Source organism: Magallana gigas, chromosome 8, assembly GCF_963853765.1.
Source record: "Magallana gigas chromosome 8, xbMagGiga1.1, whole genome shotgun sequence".
Lineage (NCBI taxonomy): Eukaryota > Metazoa > Mollusca > Bivalvia > Ostreida > Ostreidae > Magallana > Magallana gigas.
The window spans coordinates 34795091-34812873 of record NC_088860.1 but is presented as its reverse complement, the minus strand read 5'-3'; the positions used below and the strand labels follow the sequence as shown (position 1 = coordinate 34812873).

The window sequence follows — 17783 nt, the reverse complement described above, 5'->3', positions numbered from 1 at the left end:
TTTGTTAAAAAAAACCATCTAAATTCTCCTTGAATACATTCTTATAAATGTTCATTTATTATGTGTGTGTGGAGAGAGAGAGAGAGAGAGAGAGAGAGAGAGAGAGAGAGAGAGAGAGAGAGAGAGAGAGAGAGAGAGAGAGAGAGAGATTCTTTTTATCTGTAAATACCCCCTTTTTTTATTTTAACGCAGTATAGTTCTTCATGTTGAATTTTATACCTAAGTTTTCCTGGTTGTATCGATATCCGGAAAGAGGGTACAATATATCTGTTTTGTTGGGTTTTTATTCTCCCGGTGTACTGTTAGTTTAGCTTTCTCTTTGATTGTATTTGTATATTGATATAGACCCTTGTCAAATATTTTCCTTGTGCTGAATACACGATTTTAAAACGTCATTCAATGAGTATTTATATTGGAATTAACTGCAACAAGCATTGTAAGAAATAATTGCTCTCTCTCCCCCCCCCCCCTCTCTCTCTCTCTCTCTCTCTCTCTCTCTCTCTCTCTCTCTCTCTCTCTCTCTCTCAATCTTTAATCATCTAATCCTAGCATAAAATTAAGTCTTTTACGAGGGCTTTCGAGCAGATCATTTGTTTGAGTTTTCATCCGATGGACCTCAATAGCTTCACTTCTTAAGATACTTACCTTAGAGGTTTAATAGCGTGGTATGAAACTTTTTATGCTAAGTATATATACAGCTAGGATAAACATATATATTCTGCTTCACACACATATTATATACACAAATAATTTAATGCTTATCAGAGAACCGCAGTTGGCGAACGAATCTGAGTGAAATTATTGAACCTCGTCTATACAACACTGCCCCGGGGGGCATTTGTTGACAATCTAATTTGTTGTTTTGTGGCTTGATTATGCGGCGCTATATTTTATCAATGATTGATTGCGTGTCCTTCATTATATCTATATGTATACATGTAGTATACTAAGGGCCGAATTAAACAGGTCACGTGGGCTGTCCCTACGTTGTTTTTCCGTTTCGAATTTACTACGTGAATACACTCGGCCAATAGCAGTCGGAGAGAATATCTTGTTAATGGGTTGTGTTGTATGATCACACGTTACACAACATGCCTGGATTTTACCTGCAGTGGATCGCCGTATTCCTAATCTGTGCAGGTCAGTTTTATTTACCTATATAGTGTACTTTTAATTGATGTGGTCCTACCTCGGAAGGTTTAGTTTATATACCTCCGCATATACTTGCTGTCAAATGAAGTACTTACGCCCTCAATATACTGGCCTGGCTGTGGTCGTCATTCACATTACAGAATACTTGCATTAGTCACTCATCGACGCCTTATCACGTCCGGACTTCGACTGCATATTTTGTTTTTCTCTGGTTTGGTTTTTATTTGTTCAGTTAGTTATAGCCATCATTCACACACGAAGTGACACACACGCAAGTTTTCTTTTATTAAAAAAAGTCTTCCAACTCTAACCAAGTACCCCCTCTCTCTCTTTTCCTGGCACACTGGTCAATTTAACCCTCATATAAACATGTAAGTCGATAACAGAAAGCACCCCCTTCAAACGGTACACATTATAATGGGTAAGCTGGACTCCATGCATCCATTTAACAGCTGTGAGAGATAAATTCTACTTAACAACGAAAGATTCCATTTTCGGCAAAACCCCTCAACATGAGTGTGGGGCGGGGGAGGGTGACTCTTATAGTATCTTTCTTAAGGAAAAAAAATGATGCATGCTGTGTAATCAAAGTCCTTTCATTCTTAGTTTGGCTTTTAAACATACACGTATGTTCAGTGTGCATGAATATTTAATATATAAATGTCATACAAATGAATGATTGGTATTATGTCATGAAAACAACTGCCTTATTATGTCCCATTCCTATTTTTTATGATATTCATTTTAGCTTTTAATAAATGCTGCGAAATAAAAACCATGGTTTTATGCATGTGTTGCCAGTCGAAAAACGCCGTTGTTTTATGCGAAACGCGCTATTGATCAAAACCGCCAAAAGTCACAGTGTTAGATTTAAGAGCTATTAGCAAAGCTCAAATCTCAACACACCTCGAATGCATGGGAATTTCGAATGGAAAAAATATGATTTTTAACAATGAGTTTATTGTTAATATATGTAGGGTTTGGAATTCTGTCTATAGTAGAAAATGTAGGATATTAATTATGTTGCGTTAATAGATGTCTGCACTCGAAGCGTATTCATTTGTCATACAATTTATTAAGAACATTTTAACAATTAACATTTCTTTTAAAATCATGATAAATTAAATTTTGTTTTTAAAAAAAAAGGTCGTTAGGTAGGAGTCTATTTTTTTTTTATTTTAACGTAAACAAGAATTACAGGCATATATATCTAATCATGTATATAAGCGAAAGGTTTACATGAGTTCAATGCTGACACCCAAAATTCACTCCATTTGTAGAAAAATTACTAGTACATCAGTTGGACTTGCACCGTACTTCAAAATACTTTCACGAATGAAGAGCGGAAACGTATAGCCCTATATTTTTTTTTTTAATTTTGCCGCTTTAAAGAGACTCTGAATCAATGTACATATATTTTTGATACACACTTTCATAATATTGAACTAGCTATAGACGTTTTCCTCGCTATTCTTGTTGTCTGCTTGGTGTAATGGAGAATTTAAAGAATATACACATATTTTCATTTCGCTCCAGAGACATGTATTCTTTACACATGCAGTTGAAACAACGATATTCTTTTTTGCTATTCTATCGTCTGCTTGAAGAAGTCAGAAATCGTCCTTGCAAAAATAAATCACAATGTAATCGAATTCATACTCCATTAACTCTGATTTATGTCTTTATAATGGATATTAAAGATAATTTGAAAGATATTTCTTTAGATTTTACTAAACGATATATATTTGTTTACTTGTCGACAGAGATTATTTGATGTTTTGCTTGATATACTGTTCAGCATCCACGCATGTTAATCAAACCAATTTAAATACAAAAAAAAAATGATTTCGTACTTCATTTGAATTAAATACATGCACTAGTAACCTTTAAGTCGAGCTGTCGTGTAAATGTAAGTCGAGTATGATTAAAGGTAAAATGACTAAATAGGGGTAAGTGATTCTTTTTGAGCCATTGACCTATCTAGTGGAATGTTACCCCCTCTCTAATTCTCTCTCATTTTTTGATTATCGGAAAGCGTAATTAAAGCCCCCACCCAACCCCCCAATAAAAAAAATATATGGTCAATATTGCGGAAAGAAGACCCCGTATATTAAGGCATGATTCACATGTAAAAGAAAAAAGAGTTAATTTTAATTGGTGGTGTCGATAACTTGGGATCATCGAATAATTTTATTTTCATATCAAACTGCATGGGTAGAAAGACTTAAAATTTGATAAGAAGATGATATTTGTAAAATTGTATTAGATTGGTGGAGTGGAAGAGCTCTCTCTCTCTCTCTCTCTCTCTCTCTCTCTCTCTCTCTCTCTCTCTCTCTCTCTCTCTCTCTCTCTCTCTCTCTCTCTCTGGTTGGTAAAACTTCAAACGATTATAGATATGAATTATTTAAAGACGATTTATAGAACATAAGACGAAAATCTTTAAGTAGAAGTAATTCGGGGAAATGATTTTTTGTAAGGATAAATCGGAAGAAAAAGAGCCAATGCTGGTCAAATCAGAAGTAATTTTTAAACAATTAATATCTGTTACTGCCCATTGGTCATCCGCCTTGACGTATTAAATTAAGTTCGTTTCCTGTATATTACCTCAAAATCCTACAGACGTCGGAAAGGAAATGAGTGAATTTTAATCCTGTAATTCATTCTGTATACTAGTATATACACACCCTGATGAGTTAGCATACTGACATTTTCGCCCGTTAATCCCACAGAAGATTCAGTGTCACTGGTTCAAGATAAATTAAAATTTTATTGGATTTTTTCCCCCTAATGTCAAAATGTAAATAAAACTGGCGATGAAGATTAAATGTTTTCAATCTGTGATAATTCACGTTTAATAAACCAGTATGCCATGGAAATCTCAAAATCAATACGAAAGCTCAACAAAATTTGGGCGTGTTAATGTAAAGCCTCCTGGGTTTTTCCTTCTGATTCATAAAAAAAGGTGTTTTGAAGTGGAAATTGGCCACCTTTTTCATGTTCCAATCACGCGATATGATTTTCAAATAGTGTAATTTAAATCGATGCCCCATTGCATCACGCATTTATATAGCATGTGGTTTTTATTCTGGTTTTTCTCTTTTTTGCGGCCAAAATAAAACATATTTCCATATAACCCTTTTAAATACATTAAATTCCTTTGTCCTTTGTCAAAGTCAAAACAGAAGTTCTTCTCAACGTTAAAAATACCCCGAAACTTAACTTGTGTGTATCCTATACAACTGATATACTGTTATGTAAATTCACGGAATCATGCATATTAACTTCAAATATATATATAAAGACACTTGTATCCCGGGTATCACAAATGCCATCCTAAAATAGATCATCCTAAAATAGATCCATTTCATTTTAGCGCTCTCTACGAGGGCACAGACAACTTTAATCGGAAACATCCAGATGATGGGGATTAAGGGAACCGTGACCTTGACCCAGACGTCACAAGGTCAACCTATCGCAGTTACCACGGCCTTAACAGGACTTTCCCAAAGCTACACAATGGAATTAAGAGAACTCCGGACTCTGTATGACGGAAGTTCCAACATGTGTTCAGCTTCCCGTCTCGGGGCAAAGTAAGTGTATAATTATACAAGCCACCATCGTTGACGAATCTGGACCGTGACTTGAGACAATGACTAGCCGTCTACACCGATGTTAAGTTATCTACAGCAATGTTAAGTTATCTACACCATGTAATGCCACCTACACTAATGTTAAATTATCTACACAAGTATAAAACCACCTACACCAATGTAACGTTATCTACACCAATGTAAAGTTAGCTACACCAATGTAAAGTTATCTATACCAATGTAAAGTTATCTACACCAATCTAAAGTCACATACACCAATGTAAAGTTATCTACACAAATGTAAAGTTATCTACACCAATGTAAAATTATCTACACCAATGTTAAGCCATGTTGACCAATTTTAAGTTATCTGCACCAATGTAAAGCCACCTACACCAATGTTAAGTTATCTACACCAATGTAAAGCCACGCACCTACACCAATAAGTCCATCTACATGAAAACAGTGGCATAGCTAGGATCAACATATTTGTAAGCAGGGGCTCTTGGAGGCGCAGTCCCCCAGAAGCTAAAAAGTTAGTAAGCTCACATATCCCGCGGTCACACATTTTATGAGAATGCTACACACAATTAAAGACATGGCATGCATTTGATACATAGATAATTGATTTTAAAACGGGTTTAACTCCCAAATATAATCACATCAAAACTCTCTGCAAGAATACATATTTACATGTGTATTAACAACACCAAAATTCTTTAACAGCAAGCTCACCGGAACGTACCTGTCCCACGCTCCCACATTGCATGACAATGCTACAAACAGTAAAAGACAGGGTATGCATCTGATAAATAAATAATTTGTTTCTAAAACGAGCTTATCGCCCAAAAATCATCACATCAAAACTTTCTTCAAGATTGCAAATCAAAAAAACAGCAAGAAAATTCTTAACAACAAAATTTAAACATTCATTGCCAACATTTGCAAAAAAATATTGGAATCGGGATTTTCCGGTCATATGCACATCTGCACGTTGTATCCTAAATACATAACACGTTTTACGGAATTCCGTGCAGGTTTAAAAGGAGTTTTGCTTACAAAAAAAAAAACCCCATAAAAAAAAAATAAAAAACCAGGACTGACTGACTGACGAACGGACGAACCGGTCAAAGGCATTATACTCCTAACAAATTGTTGTGTGGGGTATAATTAGGTCGTCAGTATAATAGCATTAATGCTTTTTATAAATTTATTTCCTTTTGTCTACATAACATCAAATACCTTCAAACAAAATATCAAAGAAATTGAAAAACACAAATCAACAGATACAAAAGAATCAGGAAAACAAACCCCAAAAATTCAATTCAGAGGTTTTTTTAATACGAGGCAATCATGCCTGACAACACGGTGAAAGTGGGACGTTTGAATGGAATTTTTTTTTTGTTATTGGTGCAATATTTCTCAAGTTATTTTATACCTGGCATATGCCTATTTCGGGAATAAAAGCTGTCATTTACAGTTACCATGTTTTGATTTTTTAGTACTATATTAACTTACTTTCCCCTCTACTTAATTTTTTTTCCGAAAGTTTCCCTCTTTTCATTTTAATACGGTATGAAACGCTGATCAGTCGATTGTAATGTTGGTCATATTTGTGAATTCGTAGAGTCTAAATTTAAATTTTGAACTTGCGACTCGGTCAATATTAATATTTCAAAAAGTGTATTAAATGCAACATGTATAAAATCAAGTTCAGAATGCTTCGGGAAAAACTTGCGGCACAAACGAATTTGCAATGAAAAAAACCCCCAATGTTTTAAACATTTGAGATTCAGAAAAAAAGTTAGCACGTGTTTACAGTGCTTCAATATAGCTACGCCACGGGAAAAGTTATCTACACCAATGTAAAGTTATCTTCACCAATGTAAAGTTATCTACACCAATGTAAAGATATCTACACCAATGTAAAGATATCTACACAACTATAAAGCCACTAACACCAATTTTAAATTATCTACACCAATGTAAAGTCACCTACACGAATGTAAAGTTATTTACACTACTGTAAAGTTATCTGCACCAATGTAAAGATATCTACACCAATGTAAAGTTATCTTTACCAATGTAAAGTTATCTACACCAATGTAAAGTTATCTACACCAATGTAAAGTTATTTACACTACTGTAAATTTATCTACACCAATGTAAACTTATCTACACCAATGTAAAGATATCTACACCAATGTAAAGATATCTACACAACTATAAAGCCACCTACACCAATGTTAAATTATCTACACCAATGTAAAGTTATCTACACCAATGTAAAGTTATCTACACCAATGTAAAGTTATTTACACTACTGTAAATTTATCTACACCAATGTAAAGTTATCTACACCAATGTAAAGTTATCTACACCAATGTAAAATTATCTACACCAATGTAAAGTTTCCTATACACCAATGTAAAGTTATCTACATTACTGTAAAGTTATTTACACCAAAGTAAAGTTATCTACACCAATGTATAGTTATCTACACCAATGTAAAGTTATCTACACCAATGTAAAGCCATCTACACCAATGTAAAGATATCTACACCAATGTTAACCCACCTACACCAATATAAATCCATTTACACTAATGCAAAGTTATCTACACTAATGTAAGCCACTTGCACTAATGTAAAGCAACAAACACCAATGTAAAGTCACCTACACCAACGTTAATCTGTACTAAGGATTTCACTGGCCTTACACTCGCACCGAAAGATTTGATTGGGTTTGTCGTATATTGTTTTTCCCTGACGCAAATAAGCTGATTGCACCACAAAAATCATCAAACACTTGGTTTAAAATTTACAAAATTAGTTTAGAGTTTAGGGTTAGAGGAATGAACAAAACAATCCGCAAAAATCTTTGATATACTTGTAGAAAAATTTTAAGTTTAAAATATTCACGAAAAATAAAGATTGTGTCTGTATTTGGATATACAATATTACTTTGTGTTATAGCAAGAAAAGTGTGATTAAATGGATATAGAGGTCAAGAAGCAATAAATCTAAGATACATATCAAAATACGGTTATCATTTCAAGCACGACTTACTGGCCGTTTTTTAAATATCTGTGCCCTTTTTTGAGAGGAAGATTCTTGTTTTAAAAAATCAACATGCAGGAAAACAATCGTAACATGGGAAAATTTTATGTTCGAAAGGACCATAAAGTAATTTTGGATGTTTGCACTTTGATAAATCATCGCAATGATAATAAATATCGCCTTTGTTACAGATTTGGGTCACTCAGTGTCGTCGTCACGAATACTGGCGCAAGCTCCAACACAATCACTGACGTCACAGATATCCGCTCTATAACAGGTGCGCTAAAAGTTAAACCTTGAGTTACTATAATTGAAATTACAAGTTTTTGAAATACATTTCTTTCATTTCACTTGTCGAAAGAAGTTTAGTTACTTGCCTTCAATGAATGTTTGTTCTGTAAAGTTTACATGCGTTAAAGACTTCATTTTATCAAAAAACATTCGATACACCGGTATTACGTAATTGAAAAGAGGAATTGTCAAGCTTGTACATACAACATTTCATGCTGAAAATAAGATTATTATTGGCGAACAAGGTAGCACCCAAATTAAGATATGTATAACAATTCATAATATATACAAAATTATATGAAGCTTTTATGAGCCATGAAGAGATTAATGTATATATTGCATGCACCTTTTGTTACGAAGTTGACCTCTTAATGTTTATTCCATTAATTTGTTGCTTCTTCTTCAGGTAGATCAGTAGTTTTAACAGACACAACCAACTCCAGTGCAAGTGTCTGTGCAACGCTAGAACCAGCTGGGTCCCACGTCACAGCTATTGCTCAACTGCCTTCCACCATTGCTGGAACAGTCACCTTTCGGCAGGCCAGCAATCAAGCCAACGCAGCAGCATCAGTCTGTGTGGACCTGTTTAGAGTGACCGACACCGGAAACACGACGGAGCAGACGTTAAGTTGGGACGTTTATTCGACATCCGTTCTCGCCGACACCACCAGCACTGCGCTCAGTCAGCGCTGTGAGAACATTGGTACTGTAGATATCGACCTAACAACTAAACACGGAAAACTCAACGCTGGCTTACAGAAAGGACAGAACGTTAAATGTTTCGTCGACACGAGCTTAGATGTGACGTCACTGTTTGGTAAAACGCTAGCAATCAAGTCCTCGGATGGGACAATTCTTTCGTGTGGAACCATTCGGCAAGTCAAGAAGAGAACCACAATGACCCGGATCAGTAGAGATGGAGTGAAAGGGACGATAAAACTCACCCAGGAGTCTATGTATGACCCCACAGTTATTGACGTCAACGTAACGGGCTTACAGTCTCTGGCTGGGGGGTACCACATCCACGAATGGCCGGTGCCACAGAAACTTCTCAAGACCGAGACTGTTTGCGATGGCTCGCACGTAGCGGGTCATTTCAATCCAAACAACGTTGTTGCATCCGGTTCCCCAAGCGCTGGAACCGGAACTGTAGACCAGTACGAAATAGGGGACATCAGCGGGAAATTTGGCTCGTTAAACGGAAAATCAGAGTTGATGGAAACGTACACAGACTACAACCTCCCGCTATTTGGCGTTAACAGTGTCATAGGTCGATCTTTTGTTATCCATAAAGCCGCAGGTGGAGCACGATGGGTGTGTGCTAACATTGAATCCACCGACGAAATGCGGATCGCTCAGATTACTTTCACATACCCTTACATTGGATATATAGTTTTCCAGCAACCTATTCTGAACTGGTTTAATGCGGAAACTCAGATCTATGTTGAACTTGACATGAATTCACAGACGGGGTCGTCGCCCGATCATAAGTGGCACATTCACGAAAAGATGGTTGGAATGGACTCCATGGCAACGACTAACAGATGCATGTCCACAGGCGGTCACTACAATCCATATATGGTGGACCTTGAAGGAAATTACGCGTCTGATTGTCACCCGTCAAATCCACACAGGTGTGAGGTTGGGGATGTTGCAAAGAAGCACGGTAACATAAACATTGGTACATCTTCTGAAGGAAAACAGCGTTATTTTTTCACGGATGTTGATCTTCCTCTTTCGGGTCCTTTAAGCATCATTGGAAAGTCTGTCGTCATCCATGGTGCCAACAGCGGTGGTGCCAGAATGTCGTGTGCGAATATCTACGAACTTCCAAAGCGCGCGGTAAAAGTGGATACGTGGAGTCGAATGGAGAGTTCCAGCGTGAGTGGATATGTAAAGTTGACGGAAAACTCGGCGGGTTCGTTAAGTGGCGAGACTACAGCCGAGATAAACCTGAACAATCTGGCTTCCCAGGCCGGCGGTCTTCACGTCCATGTATACCCAGTTCCCTCCGGAAGTAGTTCGCCGTGTTCTCCCGGAAGTGTAGGCGGACACTTCAATCCATTTGACGTGGATGTCAACACCAGCCCCGCTAACGGTACGGGGTCTGACGACCAGTACGAAGTTGGGGACCTAAGCGGCCGCTACGGAAATCCCCTAAACGGACAGACTAGCGTGGGCGTGACGGAAATGGACTCCAACCTTCCACTCCGGGGCCCACTGAGTGTTGTTGGGAGATCTATTGTTATACACAAGGCAGATTCCTCGCGGTGGCTCTGTGGGAACATCGTGGAAGACACCACCATTACAAAAGGTGTTATGCACAAAGCTAAGGCCACCTTCTCTAATGGCACCATACAGGGAACAATCACACTTGTAAGTGTATTGAGCCTTTATCATAAAATGTATCCGCGCGGAATATGAAATAAAAATTTCTACAATCTTATTTTAAATGTACTCTTTTTGGTATTATAAAAGTAATGTTTGGCTTTCTTATGTACTCGCAAACTTCAAAAGTTTTGTAATGTTGTAGATGCAATACGCTTACCCTGACGGAGGAATGAGCGACACTGACGTCATAGTGGATCTATTCTATGCACAGAACCAAAGTCAAACCGTACGTTTAATTAATATACATGTACATGTACCTGTCTGTCTGTTAAACCTAGGCTTATCATTCGTTGGGATATGGTAACTCTTAATACTTAGTGCGTTGCGTGTTCAAACTGCACTGGCTTAACGCAATAACGATTCCGTCGAATCAAATATTTTGAATTATCTTAAAGTAGACAAAATTCTGTCTTGTTTGTTGTTAAACATCCCGTTTAGATTTTTTCACTAACTGGTATGTTGAAAGAATTGTGACATGTGTATCAACTATCAAATATACATGTATATTTTATTAATTCGCCTGATAAAATTTGTTTTATTTTTAGTCTAACGATCACAACTGGCATGTTCACGAAAACCAGGTCACATCTGACTGCATGTCCACAGGGGGTCACTACAATCCATTCCAAGTCAATGTCGCGGTAAATTTATTTGGTATTGTATGAAACGAATCTGATTTTTACATTTCATCTATTCTGTATTTCACCGTATACAACCTTTAACGCGGGGATTCTTTGAAGCGAAGAAAATCAACTTCTCCATACACTGGATGCGACCCCCCCCCCCCCCTTTTGGGGATTACCCCGCGATAGGGTTTGTGTACAGTGTATTTAATAATTATGTAGATTCTTTGGCACAAAGCAAAATGGGAGCAAAAAATAGACCAAGACATAAATTAAACAAGAACGCGGTATGCAATGGTACATTAAACATGACATTATCGAAAACAGAAAATTTTGTCGATTTTTTTTTCACCTGTTTTTAAAGCAAGTTGGATATGCTTCCCCATATCATTTAATAACTTTAGAAATTTGAACATTTTTTTCCAAAAGTGATATCGATTTTGATATACATGTACTTCCTTTTGATGTTTTTTTAAACTTTAGACACTTGAAATTTTAAAACAGGGTGAAACACCTCTTTAATATCCGAACAAATGTAGAATTGGTTTTCCTGTTGAACGTTTGTATGTCAATCCACTTTCAATTTATTTCTATAGAATAAATGACAACATTTTCGTTCTGCTGAACCTATATGTCTTAGTTTTATTGTAAGCTTTGCGAATAGATATTGTCCAGATTTACATCAAGATCGGAGATTTATTTGTTCAACGAGACTTAATATGAATCCATCGGTGATCTAATCTAATAATCATAAAAAGTGCATTAAAAGGAAAGCATTTTTATTTTAATTGTTTATATCAAGGTTTTTAAAAGTCGAGAATTTAAGGCTGATAGAATACATGTATCAATTAACACATCCAAATAACCCCCCCCCTTTTTTTCAAAAAGGTGATTTGTAAACATTACAAAGCATATTGATATGTTGCCCGAAAAAAATGGCTTTGTCTTATGGACTATTTATTCAAGCGGTTAGCCGTAACTCTGAATAACGCCAGGTTATTCGTACATTTTTAGTACTCTGAGTGCAATTTTATGACTTTATATCGTCTGACTATGGCCTTTATCAAACAATGATAAGTCTACATTTCTATTCTGTTAGAAGTAACCCGCGAATTAAAGGAATCTAACATTTAACACCTTCGCATTAGTTTGCTCTCGATGCTTTTGTTTGCGGTAAAATACCCCCCTTCGGTGGTGTGTATAAAAGTCAACCAAGAACAATATTACTTAACGGACATAATCAATTTCTTGGTGTTGTCCAAATAGTCGATATATACCTGTGGTCTAGTTTGTCTTTATATAAATTTGAAGAAAAAAAAACATCGTCCAACGCCAATTTCTCGGTTGAATTAATTTCTGAATCCAACACTTTAAAGAAGTAAAGTTTTGTTAAAAATATTTAAATTCAATGCCAACAGATTGAGATGCTTCTTTTGTTATGCCACCAAAGTTAAGAATGTTTCTTCTATGCCAAAGGATCTACAAATAAAAAGTCTTTTTTTTTTTAAATACCCGGTTGCAGTTTCCATACAAAGCATTCTCTTGTGAATCTCTGTTCATTGTATGTATTTTAGATTTATGCCATCCCTGAAATCCTAGAGAGGATTAAGTATGCAATACACTAATTTTTTATGCACCTTTTGAAATGCAATTTACAGCAAAATTACGATGAATGTGGTTTTGCGAACCCCCTCCGCTGCGAATTAGGAGACCAGGCGAAGAAATTGGGCAAATATGACGTAGGGAAGGGGAGGCGATTTTATACCGATGTTTATCTCCCTCTCATGGGCCAGTTCGGAGGTACATTTTTTTTAAAAATTTAATAAATTTAGGGTTTTTACTTTTTAAAAACATGTGAGCATACTAAATATTCATCAATATCGATCACGTGTTTTGCAGTAATTGGCCGGTCATTTGTCCTGCACGCTGAAAACGCGGGCGGCGCTCGTGTTGCGTGCGCAGACATAATGCCGATGGATGGAATGACGATGCAGATGACTTTTCCAGTTATGTCTAATTTTAATAAGTAAGTAAAACTTTTTAATTGAAAATTAAATTTACTAAAATTTTGATTTAATTTCTTTTTATTTTAAAATTGATAGATGTCTGTTAAATACACTCGGATCCAGTTTTGCAGTTTTATTAAAGCCAGTATTGAAAGTTTTTTTCTTTGAATTAGATTTGTCCTGCATGTGTTTGTTATGTTAAAAACTTTCGTGACAAGTGAATGGAAACTATACTTTATAAGACGTCTATATTATTCCAGCCCAGTCCAATTTCATTACTATCAGTTTTCCCCATCTATATTTCCCGACTCTGTTTAATTTACTTATTAGAGCATGTAAAGCACTTAAAGTGTTATAAAAGGAATTTTAAGAATGGGTGACTTGAAACTTTCAGAGAAACAATGAGAACCCAGATCGCCAGTGCTTTGGGGACTCAGCCATACAACCTAATGGTGGAACAAGTGTCGTCTGGTACCGCAGCCAGCGAAGGCTGTATGCAAGCCACAGTGTTTTTCATTGGTATGACGTTGTATGATACTAGATTATCTCGGGATTACCAGTACAGATGTAAATCATTGATATCCCCTCCCACCCCCACCCCCACAAACACACACACGCATCCCTCCACTCAGAATCTAAGTCAACCTGCATTAATTGAAAATGGTACTATAAAGTTTAATATTATAGGGATAAAGATTTTTATACACATATATGTACATCAATAATTTGATTTAGACGTCTATGGTGTATTTCTAAATTTTATTAAAATTTGCTATAAATTACAATCTGTATTTACACCAAACAATTTAATCTGTAAGACAAGGTTGAAATATATTCCCATCATTTTACCAGTGAGATAGAAAGAGGGGGTAATGCATTGCATGCTTTCGTTTTTAGACTAATTTGGTTACTATAGTTCCGCGGCTCAAAAGAATCAACTACCCGTTTTATTATCGGTCTGCACCGAGTCTCCAAAATTAATGCGATCTTAATCATGCCTTTTTGTATTTTGTTGACAGTCAGACTTATTCATAAGCCGTCGTTAGCGTACATTGTATTTTCATGTTTACAAATGAAATATATTTTCCCATTTTACGCGGATGCTGATCACCAAGTATTACAACTGTATATCATGCGAAACCAAAAAAGGGAAAAAAATTCAAATTTTCTTCTCAGTCTGTCCAAATATGAAATATATCATTTTGCATAAAGAAATATTTCCATTTTTTAAAAATCCATTTTAAAATCAAAGACATTTTTTGCATATTTTTATGTATATCTTTTTTTTTTAAATCCATCATAAATCTAAAGATAGTTCAGGGGAAAACAAAATTAAAATATTTTTTTTTTATCAAAGCGTTCATTTAAAAATAAAAGGGGGGGGGGGGTTAAAATATTGTCAATGGTCCGTAAAATGTGCAATCTAAATGTTTATATATGCCACAAATCGAGTGCTGTTACCCATTATTATTCATTTTATCTCTATGCAAGTACATATGTTTACTACTGATAGACTGCTTCTAAAATATCTGAATAAACCGTTAAAGAGCTAAAGCCACGAATCATCAAAATTTGCCTTTACTAAAAAATCACCATATCATACCTATTTTCAACGACCGTGGTGTGTTTGATGTTGCGCATGTGCTAAACGGCGGGGCCGAGTTGAAAAAAAATTTGTACATGTATAAAAGCAGAAAAGTGTGCCCTTCTTTATAAAATACTGTAATTATTATTATTTCAAACTTGAATTTTGTGAAAATTTTAAGGCACATTTTGATGCTTCGTGGTTCTAGCTCTTTACTTTCTTTTTTTTTTTTAACTGAGAGTAAGTTCATTGATCGAATCAGTTTACGGCGGTTAAAATTATGTAATATATATTGGGTCCGTTGTTCTTTATAGGTTCAGAGTCCAACACACTGTACAATAAACTCGACTCCATGATGAAACAGAGCCCCGATACTCTAGGGGCGTACGCTCCCACATGTGCTGGGTGCTCTAGTAAGTAATTAGAATGTATCTATCTATTAAAATATATAGATAATGAAAAGTTATATTTAATATTAATTTATATTAATAATAAAGTACGACTTCACCATACTCCAATTTATGGAAAACCTTTTGCTGGAGTTGTAATATAGACCCCTCGATTTTATATCACATGTATCAGATGTTTTCTGCATGAAGAACATGTACCCCTACCCTCCAAAAACATGAGAGAATTTGGAGAGAACTAAGTCAATTAAATAAGTCAACCTTCAATTTCATTCTTACCTACCTACAAATTAAAATCCCCGTTTTTTATGTATTTTTCAGATACATGTAATTATTTGGTGCTGGTTTTGGGAGTAGTGATTTGCTTACAACAATATTTATCTACGTGGAGATGACAGGCCTAGGGTGGAACTCGTCAAATGCAATATACTCCATATCACAGTCTCAGGGTGGAGGATGGGGTCGGGTGGGGCATGATATGGTCTCGTTAGCCCCACTCCGGCCAGCCACAAATACCAAGCGATGCCTTATAAACTGCTTTACTTTAAAACCTGCTGCTTGTTTAAACTGTGACATTTTCCACGTTTTCCGTTTTGTTAAAACTTTTTCATACGTTTCCATATATTTTATACATATCAGCTGTGAATGACCATTGTGTTCTTGTATAACATATAATTACGTGATGTTTGATAATATATTATATTTGAAATTTGTCCAGATTTGTTTGTGTTTCAATCATAGTTTTTTTTTTCTTTTTACAGAGAAAGTGATTTAGATTACATTCCAACAACCCAATTTAACATAGACAGGAAACCTTGCATGATGTTACCAAACTTAATGCTGTATACGCTTAATAAAAATGTAAATAATGTCCTACAATAAAATGTCATCTGAAACTCCGAAAATTACACCGCCGGGGCACATGCACTTGTTTGTCGCAAAGTAAAATAATAGCATAATGGTGCTATAAGTATACTGCTATATGTAATGGATATACATGTATACCGGTATGCCATATATACATTACACATGTTACAGTTCTGTATGAAAAAAATATTAGAGAGTTTCGAGGCCCGTTAAGGCCGAGAACTGTCTGATATTTTTTTTCATACAGAACTGTTTTCGGCATAAATCGTACTTAAAACACTGCCATTGAGTTTCATTGTTGATTTACCTGAGACAGTACGATTTTGAAGGATAGAAGTACTGTAACCATTGACAACGGGCTCACTAAAATCGGACTGTTACTGGTAAAATCTTAGGCTGCTCTAACAAAGGAGTTACATCACAGCAGACGAGTGTTTTTAATATAATACACTCTTGTACTTGTATATACGTAGCGTGCATTCCAGTGCATAAGTTTTACAAGTGTGTGTGTACGTAACTGACAGTGATAAAGAATAACCTTGGTTCGTATTACATACATTTGTGTTGGTTTGGAAGAGACATATTTTTTATGCGTTGCGAATTTTTCTTATAAACATGTAGCTCTCTCCTTTAAATACGCATGTACATGAAATAATTCACTCTCCCACAACGAACGTACACGTAACCGCATAGGGGCGTGTGTGGTTCCTCCACTTGTTTCTCATATATCTATGTATAGAAAAATACATGCAAGCCAAATGGTCGCTCTGCTGGGTTTTTTTTCTGGAAACTCAACTTTTTTTCTGGTCCCTCCACTTTAAAAGCTATACTACATGTCTACTATACGAGAGGCCCAAGGACATTAACGCGGTCACCCAATGTAATTCAACCCTGAAAAAAAAATTCACAGAAAGGCAAACTTATAATCACATTATGAGGCAAAATTAATCAATTGCGTGATGGACGATTGTACAGTCAAGTAAATTTGTCGCAAAATTAATATTCTTATTGTGTGATTAGATATCAACTTAATTGTTTGGTCTGGTTATCTGAAAAGTTTTCTACAAATATGGTTCTTTTCTACACTGAAATATACGACACGCATACTTCGCCAACTACAATAAAGTTTGATTAACCAGGGGAGCAACTCATTTGAAAACAGTGGAAATGAAGATGTAAAGACATATTCTTAAATAGACTACTACTCTGCATAAAGAATGCCGATACACTTTCCTGGATTTATTTTACTCTTCTTTTGCGTGGGATTCCGTGAATTTGACGAAACTTTGTGTTAGCATAACGATTCCAACGCACTTTGGTGTCCTCTCCTGATTATCTTTTAAAACTTCATGTATAAGTAAATATGGTACTTATTTGTTTCTTATTTAAAAGTTTTCTAAATCATTTGAAAACTAAAACACAATCCTGCATTAAAATGTTTTGTGGGTTTTGCTATGTTTCTAATGATTAAACGAAGGGAAATAACTCATTTCAGAGTAAAGTACAGTATCCCGTGTCATACCAATATTACCAGTTGACTGATATACAGTAAAACTCGTTTAGAACGAACACGAATATACCGAATTCTCGGATATAGCGAAGTTTTTTGAGTCCCCTGTATAATTCTTAACAAATCATTACAGAATTTTACAGTAAAAACGAATTCGGATATAACGAATTTACGGATATAGTGAACTCATTTTGAGTCCCGTAGAGGTTAATAATAACGAAATTTAACACTTTTATAAGGAATTTCTTTACAGTTTAAAAAGTTTGCACTACTATTTAACATCATAGTTTGAAGGAATTTAA

At 35.6% G+C, this 17783-nt stretch overlaps 1 protein-coding gene across 2 annotated transcripts; it reads left to right on the top strand.

Moving 5' to 3' along the window:
• Positions 1–767: 767 nt before the first annotated feature.
• On the top strand, positions 768–16008 carry LOC105318968 (uncharacterized). 2 transcript variants are annotated; one of them, XM_011416305.4, is made up of 11 exons: positions 768–1140; positions 4526–4742; positions 7993–8078; positions 8499–10468; positions 10626–10709; positions 11029–11124; positions 12765–12906; positions 13006–13132; positions 13507–13631; positions 15012–15110; positions 15866–16008. In XM_011416305.4, the coding sequence occupies exons 1-11, from the start codon at positions 1092–1094 to the stop codon at positions 15877–15879; spliced, it is 3009 nt and encodes a 1002-aa protein (XP_011414607.3). In that variant the 5' UTR covers positions 768–1091; the 3' UTR covers positions 15880–16008. The 2 variants fall into 2 exon arrangements, with proteins under 2 accessions (XP_011414607.3, XP_011414606.3); XM_011416304.4 differs by lacking the exon at positions 15866–16008 and adding an exon at positions 15426–15817 and having other exon boundaries at positions 769–1140.
• The last annotated feature ends 1775 nt before the right edge of the window (positions 16009–17783 follow it).

Bases quoted from the DNA above. Each gene is read 5' to 3' on its own strand.
- LOC105318968 (XM_011416304.4), top strand. From the start codon at position 1,092: ATGCCTGGATTTTACCTGCAGTGGATCGCCGTATTCCTAATCTGTGCA. The intron at 1,141-4,525 runs GTCAGTTTTATT...ATTTCATTTTAG, and splicing joins CGTATTCCTAATCTGTGCAG to CGCTCTCTACGAGGGCACAG. The intron at 8,079-8,498 runs GTGCGCTAAAAG...CTTCTTCTTCAG, and splicing joins AGATATCCGCTCTATAACAG to GTAGATCAGTAGTTTTAACA.